Raw genomic sequence first — 25,700 nt, 5'->3', positions numbered from 1 at the left:
GGGATGAATTACTATATGGGGGATGAATTACTATGGGGGATTAATTACTATATGGGGGATGAATTACTATGGGGGATGAATTACTATATGGGGGATGAATTACTATATGGGGGATTAATTACTATATGGGGGATGAATTACTATAGGGGGGATGAATTACTATATGGGGGTGAATTACTATGGGGGATGAATTACTATGGGGGATGAATTACTATATGGGGGATGAATTACTATATGGGGGATGAATTACTATGGGGGATGAATTACTATATGGGGGATGAATTACTATGGGGGATGAATTACTATGGGGGATGAATTACTACATGGACGATGAATTACTATGGGGGATGAATTACTATATGGGGGATTAATTACTATGGGGGATGAATTACTATATGGGGGATGAATTACTATGGGGGATGAATTACTATGGGGGGATGAATTACTATATGGGGGATTAATTACTATGGGGGATGAATTACTATGGGGGATGAATTACTATATGGGGGATGAATTACTATGGGGGATGAATTACTATATGGGGGATTAATTACTATGGGGGATGAATTACTATGGGGGATGAATTACTATATGGGGGATTAATTACTATGGGGGATGAATTACTATGGGGGATGAATTACTATATGGGGGATGAATTACTATGGGGGATGAATTACTATATGGGGGATTAATTACTATGCTTACTATGGGGGAATATTACTATACTTACTATGGATGACACATACACATCATTCATCTACTCTTGGTCCGGCCCCCGGGTCCAATTATAAAATACTTTATTATTTCATAATAAAGTAATTATAAAATAATTTCTTTGTGTTTGATTCCTATTCAAGAGAATTACTTTATAAATAGTCAATATAGGCACAGAGATAAATTTTTTTAACATTTTCTAATGGTGGTGTGCCTCGTGATTTTTTTCATGAAAAAAGTGTGCCTTTGCACAAAAAAGGTTGAAAAACACTGGTCTAAACGGTGTCTGTTAAGAATAGAAAGCATTGCGGATGCCGATTGCATATACCAACCGGGCTAAGAAACAATATGCTGGGAAGATGCATCCTGGCTGATCAACTTACTGCTGAGCAGGCTCAACTACAGAGCCTCAGCCAGGTTCACTGAGGATATTTAAATTATGTGGATGACTCTGACCCGATTATAAGCAGCTAAATCAGGTGAATATTCTATAAAGTCTGTATACACCTAGACTCAATTATATCTCTACTCTCACACCTGTTGAATGCAATCTTAACTCTTCTGATTTGGATTTACATTCCTTTATGTATAGCAGGTATCAAGTTAATATGAATGGGTCTTTGCAGGTTACAAGTTCTATCTCAATCCTTTTAGACTTAATAGGGTGCTTTGTGCTTTTGTACTCCGGTACAGTCGGAAAAACTGCTCTGTTTGTGTGTGTGGGCTAGCCTGGCTTTCTAAATTGATGTCTTCACTTCCCTCCTATTCTTTGCAATTATTTCAGCAAGTGAGAAGTAAAGGAGAAAAATGTAGACAAGTGTAACTAAAACAGACCTGGGGGTTTCAGACCATGGCATCAGTCTCTCTTTACTGTTCCTCTCTTGTGATTATGATGACAGCACACATTCCTGGGTCTATATCAGGCTCTGTACTCAGGGATAGAGGATGCAGAGGAATCCCACATTCTGAAGTTTTAAAATGCCAATGATAACCTTTGAAATGTATCTGGCAGCTGACACAAGACAAATCTTCAACATGATAGATGAGCTAGACAGACAGATAACTTGATGAACTAATGTTGAATATAACACAATTTCATTTATTAGTAAGGTTCATTGTCAGATTGTTTTAAATAATTTGATATGCTGTTAAAGGGTGTTGCCTACTGTTTTGCATAATATGAAGATTTCAACAGCAATCAGATCTAACATCAACAAAGAAAAGATAGATAGATAGATAGATAGATAGATAGATATATAGATAGATAGATAGATAGATAGATGTGACATATTTAGAGTTTAGTAGTAGGTATACTGTATGCAGATGATAGACACATACAGACATTAAATCAGTCAACATATTTTAAAATTTTTCTTACAGAACTGGTACAAGTATGACTGGAATAAATCAAAAGCAAAGAAATTTGAAATTAAGATTGATGCTATTCCACTGGTGGCAGCAAAAGCAAACAGAAAGAAGGCCAGCGACGTGAGTACAAATTCATTATCTTTTTTACTGTGTTGGGAATGCATGTAAGAGCATTGGCTGATTTGGTTGATTTACTAAAGGTTATTAGGCTGTTCACTTACCAAAGTTGTTTTTCACTTGCTTGGGAATTTTCACTTAGGTTAATAAATGTAGTAACATTCTGCTGACTTTAATTATCCAATCATGTCCAAGCAAAAATCCAGTTTTCAAAAATGCTCCTTGCACGAGATTCAGTATTCATTACAAAAGTGATTTTTTTTTTTACCACATTCACAGGTAAGTGAAAATTCCCTTCCAAAATGAAAATTCAAGGTGAACATGCTCTACTTCCTCCATTTACACTATGCATTGCATTACTGCATGTACAATAATGCATGCTTTAAGGCACAATGCATTAAGGCAACCTATTAATTTTGTCAAAACACCTCAACACACCCCAATACATTCCTGCCCTATTCTTAGCAACACAGTACAACGAATATCCATAGACGTGCATTGTAGTGAACTTTAAGTCAGGTGCATTTTTCTTTACTGTATGTGTGCTTCAAAATGATTGTCATAGAGATACCCATGTATTAATGTGTTTTGCAGTAATGCAAAGTAAAATGTGTATTTCACTGAGCTATACCACACAGGGATAGTGTGAATGGGTCCTGGCAGTGCTAAGCACAACACAAACTGTGATGTTAGTTCAGATACAGAAATGAGAAATGGGAAAATAACATTTCCCTGGCTATTGTAATAAACTGTGTTTAAACATTTAACACATATATGTATGAAAGCAAAACTGTGAAAAATTGCAAATTCTAGCTACCACATTTGCAATTAATTCCATTTGTCATTTGCCATCATTATCTTAGCACATTAATTGTCTTTTTGAATGATTACATCCAAGTATAATCTGACTTTATTCTCTACAGGTGGAATACAAGAAAGATTATGAACGGAACAAAGGAAAGATGATAGGCGCACTTAGCATTCACGATGACCCTAAAATGTTACATTCTGTGAAAGTGGCTCATAACCAGAGTGATGTAAGTATATAGCAATACTATTATTATTATTTTACTTATTAGTATTATTAATACGTTTTATTGATAGCCACCAACTTGCACAAGTGAAACTCTCATTCTGCTGTAGGTACTGTAGTAATTAGCCAGTAGGTGCATGGATAGGAGTGCTTACCAGGGTAACAGGACAACAGAACAGTTTTCTGTTCCAATAGAGTTTAATTCAAATTTTAACATAAGACAATGATATAATCATTATCAAACAAAAATAAAGGAAAAGAGAAAAGGGGGGGGGGGAGAAGAGTTGGATGCACCCTCCAATATAATCCAGGGCCAGATTGTGATCATAATACACCCAAACAAAAAAACAAGTGTAACAGACTGGCCTTGTGAGATATAGCAGCAGTACACCAAGGGTGTGAGGCTCAATAAATGTGGTCACCCAATTGCAAAAGACAACTAAAGATACCATTATGAATGGGCATTACAATAAGTTGTGGTCCAAACATCATTTCAGTTTCACGAAGAGATGAGGGAGTAAGGAAGTCAGGAGATATTCCCAATACCGCTACCCTTAAACATATGAAGGGGGGGTGCTCCAAGGTCTCGCCCTTAACACCCATATAAAATAAGTAATAAGAATGGAAAAGATCAATTATCGTCCATGGATTCTGGATCAGAGTTCCATTAGCTTGTCTAGAACAGAACAGTTTTCAAGGCACACATAAAGTGGTTGTAAATCCTTACATATACTCAGTGAAGTGAATTGCCTACATACGTTGTACGTGTTTATCTGCAGTATTCTCTTCTCTACATCTGTTCAAAGTGCTGAATTAATACAGCTTGTCTGAAATTTCAGAAAAATAATGAGCAGAGAGCTGAAATTAGACACTACACAGCTAATTGAGGAGAGCTCTGAATGCTGATTAGAGGGAAGGGACATGGGAAGGTCATCAGTCTGCTGGAGGTCCCTACTCTGTCATCTTTTTTTCTCTCCGTGTCAGGAAAACATGTCAGAAGTGACTCATGCAGATAGCAGAAGAAGGAGGCAGTAGACAGAAGTAACACTCAGTGCTCTGAATAGAAACAAGTAAACCCTATATAGGGCTATGCTTTGCTCATATTTTATGTCTGAAATTTACAAACACTTCCAGATCAGGTCAAAGTCTTGTTTCAGTTTTTAGTACAGTAGGGTTAGAACTAGGGATAAGCAAATCTGCCCATGTTCTGTTTGAGAACAGTTTTGCAAATCTTGCTCAAATTTCAAAGTTCACAAACTTTGCAAGTGAACCCCTCAGTGTTCCCAAATTCTCATTTGTCTTAGCATGTATTAAAAAGGACAGAGAACTCCCCTTTGCTAAATGACCTTCCATTTCTAATCCAACCAAATTATTTTGTAAAAGCCACACTGGAGCAATCTTCACTAGCACAACCATGTTGTAGCCCTTATTTAGCTCCCAACCTGATCCATTTATAGTCTACCATTAGAGCATTAATGGATGATTGTAAGCCTCCTTTGAACCATACATTTCAAAACACTTCCAATAGTTTATTAAACAGACCAAAATGGAGCAAATAAGGGAAATTCATTGGTAGGGTTAACATTTGCTTTAAGTTAAGCTGCAGGTAATACTATTTTATAACCCACTGACTTTAAAATAGTACAACCTCCTTAAAGAAGAGTTGTGAAGAATATTTCAGACCTCAGATGGAAGCAAAACCTAAAAATACATCAGCTATAAAAATGGGAAGCTGGATAGTTCTTACTGTGAAACAGAATACTGTCTTGCTGTCAGCTGTCAGTAAAACATCAAAATAATATATTCCCCAGTAACATTTTTTAGATAGATAGATAGATAGATAGATAACTAAACAGGAACACATATTAAGTACACTAATAATGAAAAGAAAGATAGGCAAGAATACATTAATAGGCAGCTGCCACATATTAACCAGCAATATATATTTAAAAACAAATACATTTAAAGTTAAGGTTTCTTTCATTTAGTTTGTGCAAAATCTCCTAAAATTATAACTAAGTAGAGGATTTGAAAATACACATGAGTTGAAGCTTGTAGCACAGGTCATTTTGGTTAGTCAAGAATCTTGCTTGTTTAATTGTTACTGTAATTCAAAAGGTTGTAGAATTCCATTAATTTACATACCGTATTTTTCGCTCCATAAGAAGCACCTAGATTTTAGAGGAGGAAAACAAGAAAAAAAAATTCTGAACCAATCGACTGCAGACATAGTACAGGAAATTACCAGAGACTGCAGACATATTACAGGAGATAACCAGAGACTACAGACATTGTACAGGAGATGACAAGAGACTACAGACATTGTACAGGAGATGACCAGAGTCTGTGGACACAGTACAGGAGATGACCAGAGACTGTGGGCACAGTACAGGAGATGACCAGAGACTGCGAGCACAGTACAGGAGATGACCAGAGACTGCGGATATATTACAGGAGATGACCAAAGACTGCGGACATAGTACAGGAGATGACCAGGGTCTGCGGGCACAGTACAGGAGATGACCAGAGACTGCGGATATACTACAGGAGATGACCAGAGACTGTGGACATACCACAGGAGATGACCAGAGACTGCGGACATTGTACAGGAGATGACCAGAGACTGCGGATATACTACAGGAGATGACCAGAGACTGTGGGCACAGTACAGGAGATGACCAGAGACTGTGGATATACTACAGGAGATGACCAGAGACTGCAGACATAGTACAGGAGATGACCAGAGACTGTGCGCACAGTACAGGAGATGACCAGAGACTGCGGATATACTGCAGGAGATGACCAGAGACTGCGGACATACTACAGGAGATGACCGGAGACTGTGGACACAGTACAGAAGATGACCAGAGACTGCAGACACAGTACAGGAGATGACCAGAGACTGCGGACATAGTATAGGAGATGACCAGAGACTGCGGACATTGTACAGGAGATGACCAGAGACTGCGGACATAGTATAGGAGATGACCAGAGACTGCGGACATAGTACAGGAGATGATTAGAGACTGCGGACATACTACAGGAGATGACCAGAGACTGCAGACATACTACAGGAGATGACCAGAGACTGCGGACATAGTACAGAAGATGACCAGAGACTGCAAACATACTACAGGAGATGACCAGAGACTGCGAACATACTACAGGAGATGACCAGAGACTGCAGACATACTACAGGAGATGACCAGAGACTGCGGACATAGTACAGGAGATGATCAGAGACTGAGGACATAGTACAGGAGATGATCAGAGACTGCAGGCCTTTGGGGAGGGGGGGCAGGTACCAAAATTTGACAGGTACCTGCTCTCACTTACACAGAGTTGTCCTCCCCCCTCCCTCCTTGTAGTCTTGTGGAACACGTGACAGGTCCCAGAAGATTACGGGGCCATTCACAAAGTGCAGCGGTTTTTGCTCATGCGCAGTGGGCACCCGGCTGTGAAGCCGCAAGCTGTCACGGCTGGGTGCCCACACTGAAGAGGCCAGCGCCAGGGAGAGAAGATGGCCAATGGAAGCAGGACACCGCTGGACCAAGGAACAGATAGGACAGAGGAGCGGGTTCTTCTGCACAGAAGAGCATTGGGGCTGGCCCGGTATTCTAACATGGCAGCAGTGGGATTCCTGGGCCGTCCGCTCCATATTCGCTCCATAAGGCGCACAGACATTTTCCCCTATTTTGTGAGGGGAAAAAAGTGCGTCTTATGGTAGTTTTATTTGTAACAATTAAACACAAATTGATATTGCGAAAAGATAATATTATAAATACAAATATTTGATGTTTTTGCAGTCTGTAAGTGTATGTGAACACTAGGGAAGGGTTAAAACCACTATCAAGGTAGAAGAGAGATTTCCCTTCAATTCCTGTCCTGGTGACTTCTCTTCCTACAGTATTGTTACAGAAACAACACTTTGGTTCCTATGCAACTCTGCATAGAAACCAATCAGCTTCCAGGTTTTAATGTCAAAGCTGAACAAGCTGAAGTTAAAAGTTGATTGGCTACTATGCACAGTGGAACCAGATTGTTTTGTGCACCAGTTTTAGTAAATCTTCTTCATTCGGTCTTGATGACAATGGTCTCTAGGACAACTAGAAGCATGAATCCCCCTGGGACACATACAACAATACAACTAGACAATGGTCTTACCCTTCCCTATTGCATTTTGTGGGTATAGATTTTTTATGATCAATCTGAGTTTATTGAAGTTTTATAACATTTAACAGAGAAGAAAAAAAAGGGCAAGAATCATTCACATAGACATTAACATTGGTAAAGTATAAAACAACAGAGAATACAGAGTTGGGGTTGGGGTTGGGGAGAGAAAAAAAAAGGGGGGGGGACAAACAGATAAATAAACAATAATAAACATTATTAAACAACAACATCCTGGATCTAGACGACAGCAGTAATTGACAGCAAGTACAAAACTCACAGCTATAGATCAAGTAGCCTATGCAATATAGACAAATTCAAGCCCCAAAGGAGTATAGATAGCAGAGGCAAGGTAAGCAACAAAGTAATAGTAAACCTGTAGAGGGCTTTACCATACACGTCAATAAAGACCAGCCCGGGGGGAAAAAGATGGGGTGTACTAGCGATATCCATGGCTTCATCATCTTACTCAATCTAGTGCTGCAGAGGAAAAACAAAAGGGGGGGGGGGGGGGGGTGGAGGAAAGAGGGGAGGGGGAGAGGAAGTGGAAAAAGGTAGGGGGATATAAGGGGAGAGAGAATAAGAATAGGCTCGCCCGAAGAAAGGCACCCAGGGGGATAATAGATCAGCAGGGACCAGAGGAAAAGAAAACTCCAGTTCTAGCAGCCAAGAGGTTGCGAAGTGCAGAGGACTCTGTATGTATAGATTCCAGGAGAGCCAGGTCCGGCGACAGCATTGTGAGTGTTCAATTCCTGTGCCAGGAGTGACTCCATACATTCAATATGATCCATCTCCTCGACCCACTCTAATAGAGTCGGGACATGGTGCGTTCTTCAATGGCGAGGGATGAACAGTCTGGCAGCCATCAAACAATGATGTAAAAGTTTGATATGCTTGAAAGAGACAACCAAATTAGAAAGCAGAACAACCTGTGGTGTATTTGGGATTGTCTGGTCTGTAACTGCAGTAAAGATATGCAGGATGAGATCCCAGTAAGCATGGATAGGGGGACATTCCCACCAGACATGGAGCAAGGAGCCAGGGACAGCGTGGCAGTGCCAGCAGAGATCAGGTGTGGAAGGGAATATCCTGTGGAGTAGGGTGGCACATCTATACCACCGAGTGAGCAATTTAAAGTTAGTTTCCTGCACTTTACTGGTCAGGGATAAGCAATGAGTGAGAGGAAATTACTTCAGCCAGTCTTCATCTGATATCTGAACATCAAGATCAGATGCCCATCTAGATGCGTATGGTGGGAGGTCTGGATGGACCCTAGAAAGGAGGATCGGATAGAGAACAGAAAGGGGATGCAGTGGAGGAAGATCTTGGAGGAGCAGGGATTCAAAAGATGTAAGATCTCTGGTCAGTAAGTCCACATTAGAAAAAGTATGTACAAAAGAGCAGAGTTGTCTATATTCCATCCAGTGGGCAAAAAAAGCCCTTCCCAGAGTGTGAGAAGGTTGGAAAGGAGAGAGACGACACCATGGAGAATTTGTCTTAGTCGCCTGTGTGTGGCTTTGTTCCAGACAAGGAAATGAAAGCGAGATTTGGCTGGGGGAAATTGAGGGCTCCCAAACAAAGGAGTCATAGGATTTGTCCCCTCATGGATTGGTTGTTGAGGCCAATAACATTATCAGAACAGAGCCTAAGAGAAGCAGGGGGTAGTATCCTGGGAGCCATCCTTGGACGACACTAGGAAAAAAAAAGAGAGAAGAAGAAAAGAGGGAGAGAAAAGAGAGAGAGAAAAGGGGGGGGGGGGAAGAGGAAAAGGGCAAGAAGAGGTAATAGAAAAGGGAAAGCAGGGAATAAGTGAGGCGAAAATGATGTGGAAGAGAGAAAATTCTTTCATTGGGTTCAGAGCTGCCCAAAATTGGCAAAAAGGAAAACAAAAGGGGGATCAATGGAAAATTTCCAAAAAATCACTAATCCCTTCCAGAGGGTCAGTGATCCTAAAAGGGGAAGTGGATACGCATGTAAAGAAAAAAATAAATAAATAAAGAAAACCATAAAACAATACATCCCCCCTCCTCCGCTCCCACCACGGGTTAGGACCACCGGCATATGAAGGATCCCAGGTGTGAAGTAGATGTATACAGGCTAGTGAAACAGAACATCCGGGCCATCCAGCCAGGTGCTCGGGAGGGAGAACCATTCCTCAGCAGTGGCCCACAAAAACAAGTTGAGGTAATAACATAAGATTAGGAACAGTCAAAGAGTAAAATCAACCAAACATGAACAATGAGAACCAAACCTTATTGATCACCATAGGGGGCTGGAGCCCAGATAAAAAAACTAGGAGCGGCCAGAGCCCCCTATGGACTGCATGAAGCCAGACAAGCTGGCAGTTCGCATGGCAACCGGACAAACAACGAGTGCCTTATAGCATGCCAAGGTGACAAAGTAGATGGTAGGAGAAGGGAAAGGATTTGGGATTCCCCGGAGGGGTCAGATGGACTGAGGAGAACAGAGACAATTTACATAGGGTAAATGAAACCATTCCCATAGGGAGTCATGGATCTCCAGTGTGTGGATCAAGGTCGCAGATCAAATCTTGGAAGTACTACCCCCGTTGTGTCCCGCTGCCACACACACAACATCCATACACAACAGCGCAAGGGATGCATATCTCACGGCTCGCTAAGGGCGAACTAGGCACTAGACATAAAAGCAGCAATAAAGTGGGAGCCTCCCCCAGTACCCCCCCCATAGGGGAAATAGGGGGGGCCCTGCAGGCTATCATAGGACAATAACCACGGAAGCCAACAAAGACGTAGGCAATTTAATGCTACAGGAATAATCGTAGAGAAATTAAATATCAGATAGCTATACAAAAATAAGAAAACAAAGTAACCAGATGAAGGCCCCATAGGAAAACAAGAAAAATTGAGTAAAAACACTGGGAAAGTCTATATAGATGCACATCAACCGGGGCATTCAAACTCCACAGTTGGCCCAGAGTTTGAAGTATTTGGCTGCACTGGCAGGGAGGCAGGAGAGCGTCCAAATCCTAGTGGTATAGAATTGGCCCATGGCCAATCCAGGGTAGGGAGGTTAGGCAGGTGAAGAGTGGATAGCACCATGGGTATATCAGAAGGACGTCTGATGGTGAATAATTTGCATTCTTGTTGGATCTTGAATTGAAACGGGAAGCCTCAACAATAGATGTTGTGTTCCTGTAGCAAAGCTAGTAATGGCTTTAGAGACTTCCTTTTTTCCAAAGTATGACAAGAGATATCAGGTAGAAGTGTAATGGACTCTCCATCAAAGTCTAACTGGCCTTTCTCACGAGCCTTCCTCATGATGTCCTCCTTGGTACAGGAGAAGTGTATCCCGAGGTTTAGTAGGGTCAGGATTGCGGGGACCTACAACCCGATGCACTCTGTCAATTTCCAGGTCCACAGAGTTGGAAGTGCTCAGGAGGCCAGTAAAGATGCCCTGAACCTTTGGTAAAAAGTCTTCAGTGCCTGTTGCCTCAGGTAGGCCCCTAAACCTAATGTTGTTTCATCGGTTGCAATTGTATAAATCATCATGGAGGAGGAATAGCTGGGCAATTTAGTTTTCATGGGCATCCAAACGCTGCTTCTGAGTCATTGCAGGGGCAGACAGCAAGTGGCAAGCTTGCTCTAGCTCGGCGGTCTTTGAGCGAGTCACCTGTAACTATGCCTTGAGGGAGTGAAGCTTGGAGCGATACCCCAGTTCACGGCATTTCACATAGGCCTCCATCTCAGTACGGGTAGGTAGAGCATGGAGATAGTCCCGGAGGTCCCAGTCCTCATGCCCATGGCAGTCAGCGAGCGAGGATGGAGTTGACATAGCGCGACACTGCCGATTACCCTCAGCAGGCTGCAGGACTGGACTGGGCATAGGTGAGAGGGACTGAGCGCAGATTGAGGTATGGCCTTGTGAACTTACAGCCGCCATCTTGTCCGTGGCACTGGAGGAACAGGCACGGCCGTACGGTGTGAAGAACTCCGGAATGCCATGGCGGGGAGTTGTGGAACCCGGTCCTGGCGGATGGCCGGACGTGCTGCATCCCTTACGGCCCATGGGGGAAAGGAGGCGATGAGGTAGGGTGTCCAAGATTAGTGATATCCCCCGGGTCTCGGCAGGAGCGTGATCAGCAAGTTGCATCTTCCTCCATGCGCAGGCCACTCCCCAGATATATATTTTTTAACTACGATGGACAATTTTCAGTGGAGAAAGGCATTTGATGGAATTTGTCAGATATTTCAGGGAACAAAGCCTGTCAATTGATAAAGGAAAGATAATAATATTGTGGAGTGCAGCACAAAGTTCACTAGGCTACAATGTTCTCCTTGAATCAGATTTTTTTCGTAGGCTGCCTACATCATATGTTTTGCTTTTCCCTGCCTCCAATGGTTGTCCTGAAACTGTTTTTGGACTAATTTATTTTCCTTTGTGTTTTCTAGATTGAATACAAGAAGGACTATGAGAAAGGAAAGACCAAATATTCTGCACCCTTGGATATGATTCGAGTGCAGTTAGCTAAGAAATCCCAAGCTATTGCCAGCAACATTGATTATAAACACCTCATTCACAGTTACTTTTACCCTCCTGACAGCGTTAACCTGGAATTGGCTAAGAAGGCCTATACTATCCAGAGTGATGTAAGTGAACTTACTATTTATACACATTTTATTAAGTGGAAACACTTTTATCTGTTTATAGCAGTTTCTAGGTAGAAGGATGTAAAGTTACAGGGGAAATATTTATTATTGCATACCTGTAGCTAACTGGATGTTTTTAACCTCTAAAGCTGACCATACATATGTCCATGTACCACCACAAATCAGCTGATTGTGAAGCTGAAACTGGGCAATACATTGACAACCCAATCCCACCTAAGTGTTCATTGCTGCGCATTATTACATACTTGTTAACACACATTATGAACCTGTTAACTTGCTTTGTGTTTCACAACTCATTCATTATGAATAGCCTGCCAACACATGAAAAAAAACATACTTGTACCTTTTTAAAGAATGCATCACACCTCAGTGCATGATATATGCGTTGTTTTGCTCTGCAGTGCATTGTGCTCTGGACCACCAGAATGTGATAGACTGTGAACTTGAGCCTGGGCAATACATTAAGGGCTGTTAATGCACATGCATTATTTATTTCTTATTTTGTGTTTATTTAGTAAATTTGTTCTTTGTTTTCCAGATTGATTATAAATCAGATTATAACAATTGGGTAAAAGGTTGTGGATGGGTGCCTTATGGATCTATGGATGTGGAAAAAGCCAAGAAAGCTGCACAGATTCTGAATGAGGTAATGCAATTCAGTGACAACTTGTCTTAGTATATTTGCCCCCTGTAGAAAAAAGACTTTCATACTGTCTGTACACTAAACACGTGTGTCATTATAGGCTTTATATTCCCATAGCCAATGCTAATTAGTAAAACCATTGTGGTCAGCCTCATTCTGACAGACCAGTCTATCCAGTAAGTTTCCTTCCAATGTTACAGGTCTATATTGTTGCTGTACACAAGCTACATCATCCCATAACCACAGAAGCTATTATTAATATATTATAGTCTGCCCACAAAATGAAATGACAGTCTTTGCTGTGCATAAGTGAAAAGTTCTAAAATGCTTAGTACAAACATAGAGTTGTAACTTTTCCTGTGAAAATGGTTTGGGCCCAACCGGAGTTCTTACTTTTATGCCTTTACCTTCAGAGATTTATGATGGTCCCACGTTGCTTTGGTGGTCATTATTTTAAGGGTAGCAAGATTTTACAGAGGTCAAGTTGCCCTTTGTATAATTTCTTCTCATATATTATGTAAGTGTTCAGGTGATATATATATATATATACAGTATATATCAGAAAAATAACCTTTCAATACATAGAAGGCACTATATAATATAAAAATTCTTTACATTACTTGAGATACATGTTGTAGTAGAATGTTATACTGTGTTAGCTATTGATCAAAGCAGAACTTTTCAAGAATTGTGCCTGGAATTGTTTTCTAAGTCGCCCCAGTAACTATTCTAAACTGATCTCTTATTCCTTACAATAGCCTTTACCACTAAAGTGTGTAAAATAAAAATAGTTGTATATTTAATTGCCCCTCCTTGTATTTCCATGTATTAATTTCAGATACTATTTTTCAGAAATGTATAAAGCCTAATGAAGGGAACTGAGCTATCTAGAAAACCTCTATTTTTAAGAAAACAAATTAGCCAGTAAAGGGTATCACGTAAACTCCAACTTTCTGCATCGACCATGTTGGATAAAGGTTTTCTGTTATTTCCATATGCTCACTGTGATATCCTATACAAATTTAAAATAAATAAATAAAAATAAAAAATATTTGTGGCCTATAGATCTTTGGCCATTTGGCCATATGGCCATACCCAGCAAAAGCATCAGTAAAGTTTGGCTCTAGCAATCATTACATACAAGGAATGGTGGACAACATTATTATTATGATTATTATTATTATTATTATATAAATGATATCCCATTTTTATCTTGGAAACGAACTTCACCATTTGGAAAGATATATCGTTCTTAGTTGATTCTCTGTTGCTCTTAGCAAGTATATGAGATAGAAATGGTACATCTGCTAATATCTTTTTAGTAATATTGATTCCTTTCTTTCCACAGAGAAAATACAGACAGCATCCAGATACTATTAAGTTTACTTCTGTAGAGGATGATCCTGTTATGGTCCAAGCTAAAGTCAACCAGAAACAGCGGAGTGATGTAAGTATGCCTTAAAACTTGTCAGTGATTAATTTGCTGTCCTTTATCTTGTTTAAAGGAACTTTAAGCCACAATACATTATGAAAACACTTTTAAGTTCATAAAGTCATGGAATTATTTTACAATTTGGCCTGTGCAGTTACTTGAAATGTGTCTTTATGTGGAGTTGCCATACTTTGAAATAAAGTTAAGGTCAGGCTTGTGGTGGATCAGCCTGCACTGTAAGTTGGCGGAAAGAAGTGGAAGGGTACTTAGGTGGGAGAAGTCCAAAGAACGGGTAGTATGTGGGGTAATGGCACAAACTGCAGAATTGCAGGCTGTGGGAAATAATGTTAACCACTTAGAGCTCCTGAGCCATATAGGACAACAATGGTGGGTAGATCTCCAGAATATGCACATTTTATTACAGAAAATTTGTCAGATGAACCAATTACTATATATGTAATTAAATACATGGATACATGTCCCTTGAATGTTGAATGCAATGTTGTCTATGGAATCTTTCAGTTCATATACTTTTTCTTATTTGTTTGCAGATTCTATATAAAGCTGCTGGAGAAAAGGTTATTCATAAATATTCCTTACCTGCAGATGTTCCTGAACTCATTCAAGCCAGAGTTAATGCCTATAACATAAGTGATGTAAGATTTACTCCTATGTACTTATTATTTTTAACTCTGTGTTGTTTATCAGATTCAATTGATTATATGTTTTGTTTCAGAATTATTACAAACATGGACTGGAAGAACTAAAGTCTAAAGGATATGATCTGAAACCTGACGCTATTTCAATCAAAGCTGCCAAAGCTGCAAGACAGGCAGCTAGTGATGTAAGCACAACATTATAGTAATATGCCATAATGTTTTTATTACAGGAGTGAATTAAAAATTAGCTTCCTTAGTGGAATTTCTTTTCCCCTCCCTAGCTTTTAGCATGGGAGCAGCCAGGTCTTAGATGTGCGTATATAATGAGCACTATATTCTATATTCACTCCCACCAGAATAGATAAAAGACGTAATGTTTTCCAGACTAGATGAATGGGATTGGTTACAGCTGAACCTTCAGATTTGCACATTTGTACAGGCATCATTGGCATAACAACAGGGGTCACAGATATCCAGTTGTGACCTGGTCCCAGCTCCAGGGGGCACTGGGGACTGCCTGTGAACTCCTGCTCTTTTAAGCAGAAGAAGATTCCTCCCATGTATCAAATTGTGCTGTTTTCCTTCTACTTTGCTGAAAGAGTTAACATCCACCCCTTAGTCATCCTTGTAGGGATATTGTAATTATATATATATATATATATATATATATATGTATATATATATACACACAGGGGCGGACTGACAACTCATGGGGCCCCCGGGCAATAGGGGATCATGGGGCCCCTGTGTCCTTGCCCAAACTCAAAAAAGCCTATGAAAAAGGTACCAGGGGCATCTCATGGGGCCCCCTACTGACCCCAGGCCCTCGGGCACTGCTCGAGTTTCCAAATGGTCAGTCCGCCCCTGTATATACAATATTCCTACAATCTTGTCAATAAGCCTTGTGTCCCTGCACAGTCCCTCCTCACAAGATGAAAAGAGCACAGGACAAGTTGCAGCTGTTCAGAGGCTTAGAGCCCATCTCCCTGTGTCAGTCCAGTCGGTGCTCAGAGTAGGGCAGATAAGGAATCACACTCGGCAGGATCTGTAGTCCAAACTTTGTACAGACAGGAAAAATGTGTTAATGTGGCGATTGTTCACAAGACAGCAGCATTAACTTTCCCTTGATGGATACTACAGTCTTGCCTGCAGAGTGCTCTGGGAATGGTTAGGACACTGACAACCTGTATTATTTGATCACTGGAATGGAAATGTCCTTCAGTGTGCAGTAAGCCAAACTTATATTTTTATTTTTTGCATACACACAAAAGAGAGAGAGATGAACATCTAAAGAAACCAGGGCTGGTTCACACCATGGTGAATAAAGGGGAGAGAACAATGTTCTTGGACAACTTGCCAGCCAGCTTGCTAACAACCGAATTAACCTGTCTAACAGTATGCGTTTAAAAACGGGTTTAGTTAGCACACATTTGCAAATACATACGTAAGCCACAGAGCCACGACACGGCACCCTGATAATCTGTGGTCCTAACTGAGTTCTCTCCCCTTTATTCACTATGTGATGCCTGTTTATGTGTCCTTGCTTCATAAGCCAGCTATAGACTTGGGCAGGTGGCCACTTTTATTTGCTGGTTCACACCATGCCTGCAAAGGAATCGCACGGAAACGTGCTGTGCGTTCCTGTGCAATTCACAGTGCATGCAAAACACACTCCGTTTGCAATCTGCAGTGGATGTCTGTAAAAAGTTATTGACACTCCAAACACAGATCGTAAGTGCAGTGTGTTTGCCTACAACAAATCACATGGTACTTTTGTTGCAGTGCATTTTAAAAAGTAATGCATACAATACTTGTGGTGTGGTGCAATTTCTATCCATTCAAAATGCATGGACTGAGATCGCACTCCTCAGAACTGCATGTGAATTGCACAAGAACTGCAGAGTGTCACTGTGCACATCACATGCAGTTTCTGGTGTGAACCGACACTGAACTAATGGAGTGAGATTAAATGAAGATGAAAAAAGAAGGAAAGAGAAAATGAGAGAGAGAAGGGTAGAGAGAGAGAAATGGAAAGAAAAAAAGAGAGAGATGGGGGAGAGAAAGGCAGAAAGAGAGAATGAGCTAGAAGTAAAGTTTGAGAATTTAAGAGACAGAGACTGCAAGAGAGAAGGAGTAGAGAGCAAGAAGGAAAGAGAGAGAGAGAGAGAGGAAAAAGAGAGAGAGAGTAGGAAAGAGAATAGGAAAGGATAGGATAAGAGAGAGAGAGTTTATTGATTTCACTGGGGGGATGGAAGAAAAGGTTGTAATATTGTAATATATTCTTGCAAGTGTTTTTACATTCTGCACAAGGGTTTGCTTACAAGTATTCAAAATAATTGGAGCAGTATCTCTAAATGTGGACAGCTTCTCAAAATCCTTTGAAATACTCTCTCAATATGTAAATAAATATCTGAAAAAACTTTGAGTATGTTGGAGCAGTGGAAGCGGCGGGTGGTAGTGCGGGGCACCAGGTCAATTTTTGCATCAGGCCCACAAGCTTCAAGTTACACCTTTGATAGGCATCCCTCCTGTACTAAAATGGCTTACTCTGATAGCATTGCACACTATGAGCTTCTCACAATGTGCATTAGAAGCTGAAACAAGTTAGATAGTTTTTGCCCCTTTTCCTGGCTGAAGGACATCCAGCATAGCCCTTATCTCCCCAGCCTTACTGTCCCTGGCTGTCCCTTTCATTCATTGATTCAGTTCTTTCATAATGATGAGGTGGGAAAGGAGGCACCAATTAGGGCACAAATGGAGCAGATTATATATTAGTTTAAAGTAACATTTGCACTGCTTTCAATAATTCTACAGTCTGAGATGTCCATACGTGGCAAAGAAGCAGGCACAACTACTGCGCTGCATTTTTTTAAATAGAAAGATAGAAAGTACATCATGTATTCCTGAGTCAACATACTGTACTGTCAAAATAGTAATAGCAATTTAATATATTACCTTGTTTACAGTGGTATGTCTGTTAATCTGATCACATTCACATAAATATAACAGAAGTTTGGTATTATCATAGTTATAATTTGTAATCATTTGGATACACTTTGTACTTGTTTTAGGTACATTATAAGAAATCTTATGAAGCCCAGAAAGGGAAACTCGTTGGTTTCCGAAATCTACAAGACGATCCTAAGCTTGTCCACTACATGCATGTGGCAAAGATTCAGTCCGGGCGTGAATATAAGAAAGAATATGAAAAGACAAAGACCAAATATAATACTCCATTGGATATGGTCAACGTGGTGGCCGCCAAGAAGTCGCAAGATATTGCAAGTGGCATTGGCTACAAACAGCCAATCCATCACTACACTTATCTACCGGATGCCATGAGCCTTGAACTGTCCAAGAAGATGATGGAAATACAGAGTGATGTGAGTTGATTCTTTTTTGAGAAATTGTGCCTTTCAAGGGTTTACTCAAACTGGGGCACACTAACCACTGGTAATACATAGGCTTATTCTTGTATGTTTTAGGATTTATGTGCAGAACAAACTAATCCTAGTGATGGCTGTCAATGAGAGCACTACAAGCAAAATGTAATTTAAACTGTGGGCATGAAATGTTGGCCTCTGTGGCACCAATGGGCCTTATGCAGAGAGAAGCATACTGACTCACTGTAGGGTGGGGGTTTGGTCTTTTTGAGATCAAACTAATTGAATGTACTTCAGGAGTACACAGGCAGAAAAGTGTATTTTCAAATAAATTAATTAAACAGACTATATAGTAGCAATTAGAGATGAGCGAATCGAACATGACGAAGTGGAATTCGTTCCGAAGATTTGGAAAAATTCTATTCGCGACGAATCCGAAGATTAGCAAACTTCGGATGCACGAATCTAATTTTCCCAAAAATGGCGGCGACATGTGTGGCGACGGAGAAAATGGACAGAGAAGATGGGGCGGGGATCTCTGGGAAGGCGCGCAGACAAGGCGCGCTGACCCATAATGCATTCATGACATGTGATCGCATTAGCCAATCAGCAGCCAGCCAGCACTGTGTAATGGTGGAGCTATAAATCGCGGCCATCTTAGAATTCTCCATTAGCCTCCGGTCATTCAAGAGAGACAGACCTGTGTGTATTAAGGGACAGAGTTAGGGCCACAGAGACTTTAGGGCCACAGAATCGTTACTCAGGGACACAGAATCGTTACTCAGGGACATAGAATCGTTACTCAGGGACACAGAATCGTTACTTAGGGCCACAGCTATCAAAGAATCGAAAATTTAAAGTGACATACACCCTTTTTTTTTTTGGTGGCTGTCGTGCACAGTTGGTGCTGCAGTTTGCCGATTGTGCAAAATAAACTGACTTTCTGCTTCACAACCACTATTGTACGTTCAAAGAGTTAAATCCATTTACACGCCGGCTGGCGGTAATATTTTTTGGGTGATTAGTGCATTCCAGTGACACAAACATACAGTTTCCAGCCAACGGCAAGCTGCAATTGACCGATTGTGTACAATAAACTGACTTTCTGCTTCACAACCACTATTGTACGTTCAAAGAGTTAGATCCATTTACACGCCGGGTGGCGGTAATATTTTTTGGGTGATTAGTGCATTCCAGTGACATAAACGTACAGTTTACAGCCAACGGGAAGCTGCAATTGACCGATTGTACTAAATAAACTGACTTTCTGCTTCACAACCACTATTGTACGTTCAAAGAGTTACGAATACTGCTGCATCCACCGCCACCCTGCGCCATGTGTCTCTGTCGTCTGCTCACGCTGCTGACGGCTTCCGCTTTTTAACCTAGGCCTGTGTATGGCTTCAGAATAATGCTGCCTACACCGCCACCCTGCGCCATGTGCCTCTGTCGTCTGCTCACGCTGCTGCCAGGTCCATACTGATTCATGGCCCCCTGTACCGGCTCCTCATGAACGTGGTTCAGCGGGTTTGCATCACTTAACGGCAAATCGTTGACAAACGCTGGAACGTTCAGTGTTGTGCGCATTAAGCCAGACACCAAAGGGCAGCACAGACCTGTTATTACTCGCTCAAGCATGGCTGAACAAAACCAGTCTCTACCACAAATTGGACCCAGACCTGCCCAGGGTCTCGTAAGTAGATTGCACGGAGGAGTAGAGTTCGTTATTGGAATTAACTGTGAGGGACTTTTAAACCTAGGCCTGTGTATGGCCTTCAATTGAAGCTGCTTCTGCTCCGCCACTCTGCCATTGGACTCTTGATAGTCATCTCCCCACGCTGCTGCTGGGGGGACTTTTTAACATAGGCCTCTGTATGGCCTTCAATTTTAGCTGCTTACGCTCCGCCACTCTGCCATGGGCCCCTGTACCGCCTCCTCATGCTGCTGCCAGGCCCGTAATCTGCCATGGGCCCCCGTACCGACTCCTCATGCTGCTGCCAGGCCCGTAATCTGTCATGGGCCCCTGTACCGCCTCCTCATGCTGCTGCCAGGTCCAGAGTGTGTCATGGGTCCCTGTACGGCCTCCCATTGCTGCTGTCTCCATCGCCACACTCTGCCATGTGCCACTTTCAGGTCTCCTCACACTGCTGGTGGGTTCCATTTTGTCATAGGGTGCTGTATGGCCTCCCATTGCTGCTGCCTCCACCGCCACACTGTGGCTCCACACTCTGGTTTTGGCCCCGTGACTGCCGAAATGAGTGAAGTGTGCGGTGATTCTAAGATCGACGGCACTCACCTGCATGTCATACTGACTGACAGTATTATTTCTCTTCCCCAGCAGACTCCAAGGGCATTTAAATTAAAGGTACAGTGTTCTGCACTAATATAAAGGCTCTCTGAAGCCTAGAAACACCCTTTTTATAAGTTAAATTCGCAGCGAATATATTCGGCTCGAAGCGAATTTATTCGGCGAATTCGGCGAATCAGCCGAACCGAATTTTTGAATAATTCGCTCATCTCTGGTAGCAATCATGACATTACCGCTAAACAGTTGTTATAGGTATAGTTCTATGGCATAGATGGGTATTTCAGTTTGGAATAGTAATAGGGGTAAAAGCAGAAAATAATCATGGGTTGAAAATCAGATTCGCCATTGGTAATGCTAGTTCTGCATAACATGAAACAGTAATGCTTCAGCTGTAGTTGAGTCAAACTTCGATTTTGGAAAGTTACAGTAAGCACAAAGCCAGCATAATATTTTTGAACCTTCGTCATTACTCAGAAAGACGGTGCCTTTCAGTTGTACTTGTGGTACTTACTGCAAAAGTTGTCCTGTGGTGGTGCAACATGATTAACAAAGGTTTGGGAGGGGAGACATTGGTTTAATCAAACTCATCCACTATGTTAGTTTTAAGCATTTTGTTGTTTCCTTTGTAGAACATCTACAAGTCTGATTTGAACAGCTGGATAAAGGGCACAGGGTGGATTCCTATTGGGTCCTTGGACGTAGAGAAGGCCAAGAAGGCTGGTGAAGCGTTGAATGAAAAGAAATATCGCCAGCATCCAGACACCATAAAGTTTACAAGTGTAGTTGATACTCCTGTCTTGGTCCAGGCTAAGACAAATGCTCTTCAACTCAGTGATGTAAGTGGCCTTAACACTATTTCCTTTCTTATTATTTGTTTTTATGCTTCAAACTGTACCAGATGAGCTTCTTATTTAGCAGTTGATTATAAATTTTTTTTGTTAGAACAGGCCAGCTCATGAGGAATGTAGGGTTTCATGCCATCACACAACCTAAATTAGCTGCCCTCCGTGCATATTTATCCTACATGCTAATGAGTGAGTTGTTTGAACCCTGCATTTTATTGGTAATAGCTAGTAAGACATCTGAGTACTTCCTCTTTTTTCCCAAAACTGGCACAGATATAAGTAATTGGAGACACATTCTTTATACTGATGTGAACTCTTGCAAGCCAGTACACAATATCCAGGCCTGAACTGACCCTGATAGTTTTCAACCATCTGTGCACAGGAGGTCACATGGAGCATACCTGAGATGATCAGGTTCATAGCTGCAAGAATGAATAATCGGTGGGTCCATTTTGTGTAATTCATTTTTTATATACTAAGTTTATACAAGTGAATGTAGTCCACAACATGCAATTATGACAATATTGTAGTTTGGCCCTTTCTGAATTCCTGGAAAACAGCATGGCCTACACTGTGAAAGAAACCATCCTGATTTGGATTTTGTGTGTTTGCACAGTTAAAGTAAAGGAAAGGAAAGTAAAGTGAAAGTATAAATTCACATCCCATTAATTCAGTTAATCTTTTTTTTTACAGAAACTTTACAAATCCTCAGGAGAGAAGACCTTGCACAAATTCCATTTGCCCCCAGATGCACCTCAGTTTATTCAAGCCAAGTACAATGCTGCTAACGTTAGTGATGTAAGTCTCTTCTTTTATTATATTGCACAAAAGGTAACTGAATCCTATCTTTGTAATTGCTACTAATGTTTAAGAACAGAGAAACACAACAAAGCATTTAAAACTTTATTAAACAATATACATTTATTTAAAATATCTGAAAATACAATCACCTTAAATATATTCTTCTAGCTGTAATATCTCAGGGTCATGAAAAGATATATTTATTTCGAAAATATTAACTCTCATTATAAAATCAAGATGAGCAGAACTTTCTCCTAATAAAATGTAGCTAAATGTCAACTGTACATTAGGTCTCATACAGAACATGACAGACTCCTAAGATATTATTATTTGCTAATAGGATTAAAGGAGAAATATAATAATCAAGTTCAGCATTTAGTAGAGGCTCTTTTAGGAAATACAAAGAGCAATGTAAAACATTCAGCCACCCATAACCAATTTACAATTTGCTATTTATTAATCTGAATATAATAGACTGGTATGGTATGGTATAGTATAGTAGTCTGGTTGCTATGATGTTACTTTCTTCATTTGTATCATTAGTATTATTGTTCATTTTATTCCTTTATTAAACACATTTATTTAAATATGAAAAACTTAGGAAAGGCCCTCTCTGCATCATGGTAACTTTAAAATTAGCCCATATTTAAACACATGTTGGATCCAAAAATAGGCTACAGATAACTGAGAAATAATTACACATTCTCACTTAGTTCATTAGCATTATTTAAAGCTGATTCATTTTCCTAAATTCTAGTTGTTGAATTTCAAATCAGTTGCAATTAAGGCAAACAGTTTCAAACTTTACTTACTCATTGTGGTTCAGCCTTTTTGGCTAGTGGCTTTTATCGCTGTTATTAATAACCTTTCTATCATAAAGTAATAATGAATAATGAAAATCACATTGATAGGTAAAAAAATAAATCTTTTTTTTCAGAGTTTTTACAAGCATGACTGGCAGAAAACCATTCGTAAAGGACACCATGTTCTGGGCGATGCCATTCCCATTGTTGCTGCAAGAGCTTCCAGAAATATTGCCAGTGACGTAAGTACTGATGACTCTAATAAAATACTGAATCCATAAAAAATATTTGTATATTAATAATATTAATTCATCAGTCAATTAATGATATAGCTTGTGCTCTGCTTTATCAGGCAGTGGAAGGATTAATCAATGTGAGATTACAGCAGGCCTAAGTACCCCTAAAACCATAGGCTGCCACCAATCGTAATATTGCATTTTAACTGTTTAATTTTGTTTTAATAAAGCAGAAATATATATATAATCAAATTCACAGTCATTAGCACCTTGAAACATATGCTGCAACCATTAGGTGATGTTGTTTGTCACAATATAACAACATTGATTGTCATTTGTTTCTTTCAGTACAAGTACAAACAAGCCTATGAAAAAGCCAGAGGTAAGCATGTTGGCTTCAGAAGCCTTCAGGATGATCCTAAACTTGTGCACTTCATGGCTGTGGCTAAGATGCAGTCTGACCGGGAATACAAGAAGAACTATGAGAAAACCAAAACCAAGTATCATACTCCTCTTGACATGGTCAGCATTTCAGCTGCCAAGAAGTCTCAACAAATAGCCACCAACATCAATTACAAGCAGCCGATCCATCACTACACCTTCTTACCGGATGCCATGAGTGTGGGGTTGTCTAAGAACATGATGCAGATTCAGAGTGATGTAAGTATGTGCTACAACAGGCTTGGACACTGCAGCTATTCTGTGATTCCAGGTTTTGTAGTGGCTGAACAGCTGGAGAGTTGCAGCTTGGTGAAGCATTTTCTGGAGGAGGTTGTTAAAGTGTTACTAAGCCCACAACAGTAAAATCAGTCTGTATATGCAATAATGCATGCTTGTTATATTCACTGTGGAACCTAGAGGGTTTATCCACTGCATTGTGTAATAAAGCTGTTTGATCCTGACTTCTCTGATACTCCCCATCTTCCAGTGTCCACCTTTTATCTCCTGATAAGACATATCGTGTGGAGACACTGCACATGCTCAGTTTGGTGTGTATTGCTAGAAAGATTTTTTTTTTCTTGGGAGAGTGCATGTGATCAGCACAGGGCCAATCAGCACTACCCAGTCAGTGGTCATGGGTTCCACATCCTCCTAGAGAAAACTCCTCCTCCTACAAGATTTAACCAGTGCTGTGCTGTCCCAAGACTGCTCTAACTGCTGATGAGAAAAGCTATTTAGCAGTTTATATTTACTAAAATAATTGCATTTCCATGTTCTGTGTACTGTGGGAGACCAGATAGAGTGAATGCAGAGTCCTTGGTTTAGTAACACTTTAAGGCCTAACCTCAGCCATAATTTTTATTTCTAGCATTAGACAGAGTGGGGAAAAGTTTAAATTTTTGCCATGTTTTTTATTGGCACACTTTTAGATGTGTAGAGTATGAATGCTTTTGAACTGGATTTATGACAACGGGGTCCTCTGTTCATGTTGCCCTTGTAAATGGTACAAAATGCGTGTCTAACTTTGGATATATAGTAAAGCACACAAAGTAACATGTTTTAGTTTATATAATACTTAGTGGAACCCACCTTCAATTTATTGCAATACTTTTCTCTAATAGGTTTTTGTATCTGTGACCCCATTAGGGAGATGTTTTTTCCTCACCTCCTGACCCTGTGACATTTGTACAAGAACTGAGAGGGGCTGTTATCACTAGGGCAGGATTAAAAAATTGGGATGTTCAACCCTTTTCCACTCTATGCCTCTATTGCAATGATTTCCTATCACTTACTGTTGTCACAGGAAGTAAAGGGGTATCTTCCCAAAAGGAACACAGATGGCATAAAAAATTAGGAAGCTTTAACCTTTCCATTCTCTATTCATAATTAAATATAACATATTGACAGCATTAACATCCTGTAAGGTTTCCATGCGATTTTGATTCTACTATTGTGTATTCTCTTATAGAATGTTTACAAAGAAGATTACAACTCCTGGTTTAAGGGTCTTGGATGGAGTCCTCTAGGCTGTTTGGAAGTTGAAAACGTTAAGAAGGCTGGAGATGCTCTGTGCGAGAAGAAATATCGCCAGCATCCTGACACTCTCAAATTTACAAGCATCCCAGACTCTATGGATATAACTTTAGCTCAAAGTAATACCAAACAGCGTAGTGATGTAAGTATTATAAATGACTATTTTTTGTTGTTAGTTCTGATGTTATGACATGTCACATGTAGACTTTTTCTTCATTTCTAGATAAACTACAAATTAGCAGGAGAGAAATTAAAGCACAAGTATAACCTGAACCCTGATGATCCTAATTTCATCCAAGCTAAAGTCAATGCACTGAATATAAGCAACGTGAGTGAGATTACACTTTTTAATACATTAATGGAACTCAACAAAGGATTGAATAAGCATCTACCAGTTTGTTAAAAAATTTAGCCATCCAAAAAACATAGCTTAGCTGAAAAGTTGAAAGATAGCAAATCTGATTGGCAGATGGATGCAGTAGTCCAAACTAGAAAGGTGAGAGCATCTTAATGGGCAAACTGATAGTAAATTCATAACTGTCACAAGACATCACATAGTAGATAA

General features: G+C 40.4%; 1 protein-coding gene across 27 annotated transcripts in view; it reads left to right on the top strand.

The window, feature by feature from the left end:
* Positions 1 to 25,700, top strand: part of NEB (nebulin) — a 257,274-nt gene that overhangs the window by 59,893 nt on the left and 171,681 nt on the right. For all 27 annotated transcript variants that reach the window (XM_089659448.1, XM_089659440.1, XM_089659316.1 and 24 more), the window contains 14 exons: positions 2,095 to 2,202; positions 3,123 to 3,236; positions 11,833 to 12,030; positions 12,590 to 12,697; positions 14,043 to 14,141; positions 14,678 to 14,782; positions 14,863 to 14,970; positions 17,857 to 18,168; positions 21,106 to 21,312; positions 22,015 to 22,119; positions 23,060 to 23,167; positions 23,510 to 23,821; positions 25,071 to 25,277; positions 25,359 to 25,463. In XM_089659448.1, the coding sequence (XP_089515574.1) occupies positions 2,095 to 2,202; positions 3,123 to 3,236; positions 11,833 to 12,030; positions 12,590 to 12,697; positions 14,043 to 14,141; positions 14,678 to 14,782; positions 14,863 to 14,970; positions 17,857 to 18,168; positions 21,106 to 21,312; positions 22,015 to 22,119; positions 23,060 to 23,167; positions 23,510 to 23,821; positions 25,071 to 25,277; positions 25,359 to 25,463 (2,196 nt within the window). The remainder of the gene's footprint in view (positions 1 to 2,094; positions 2,203 to 3,122; positions 3,237 to 11,832; positions 12,031 to 12,589; positions 12,698 to 14,042; positions 14,142 to 14,677; positions 14,783 to 14,862; positions 14,971 to 17,856; positions 18,169 to 21,105; positions 21,313 to 22,014; positions 22,120 to 23,059; positions 23,168 to 23,509; positions 23,822 to 25,070; positions 25,278 to 25,358; positions 25,464 to 25,700) is intronic.

The sequence above is a fragment of the Staurois parvus genome, unplaced genomic scaffold, assembly GCF_062004578.1.
Source record: "Staurois parvus isolate SC_StPar_1 unplaced genomic scaffold, SC_StPar_1.0 ptg000031l, whole genome shotgun sequence".
Classification (NCBI taxonomy): Eukaryota; Metazoa; Chordata; class Amphibia; order Anura; family Ranidae; genus Staurois; species Staurois parvus.
The sequence above is the reverse complement of the archived record's forward strand: the minus strand, read 5'-3'. Positions and strand labels throughout refer to the sequence as shown.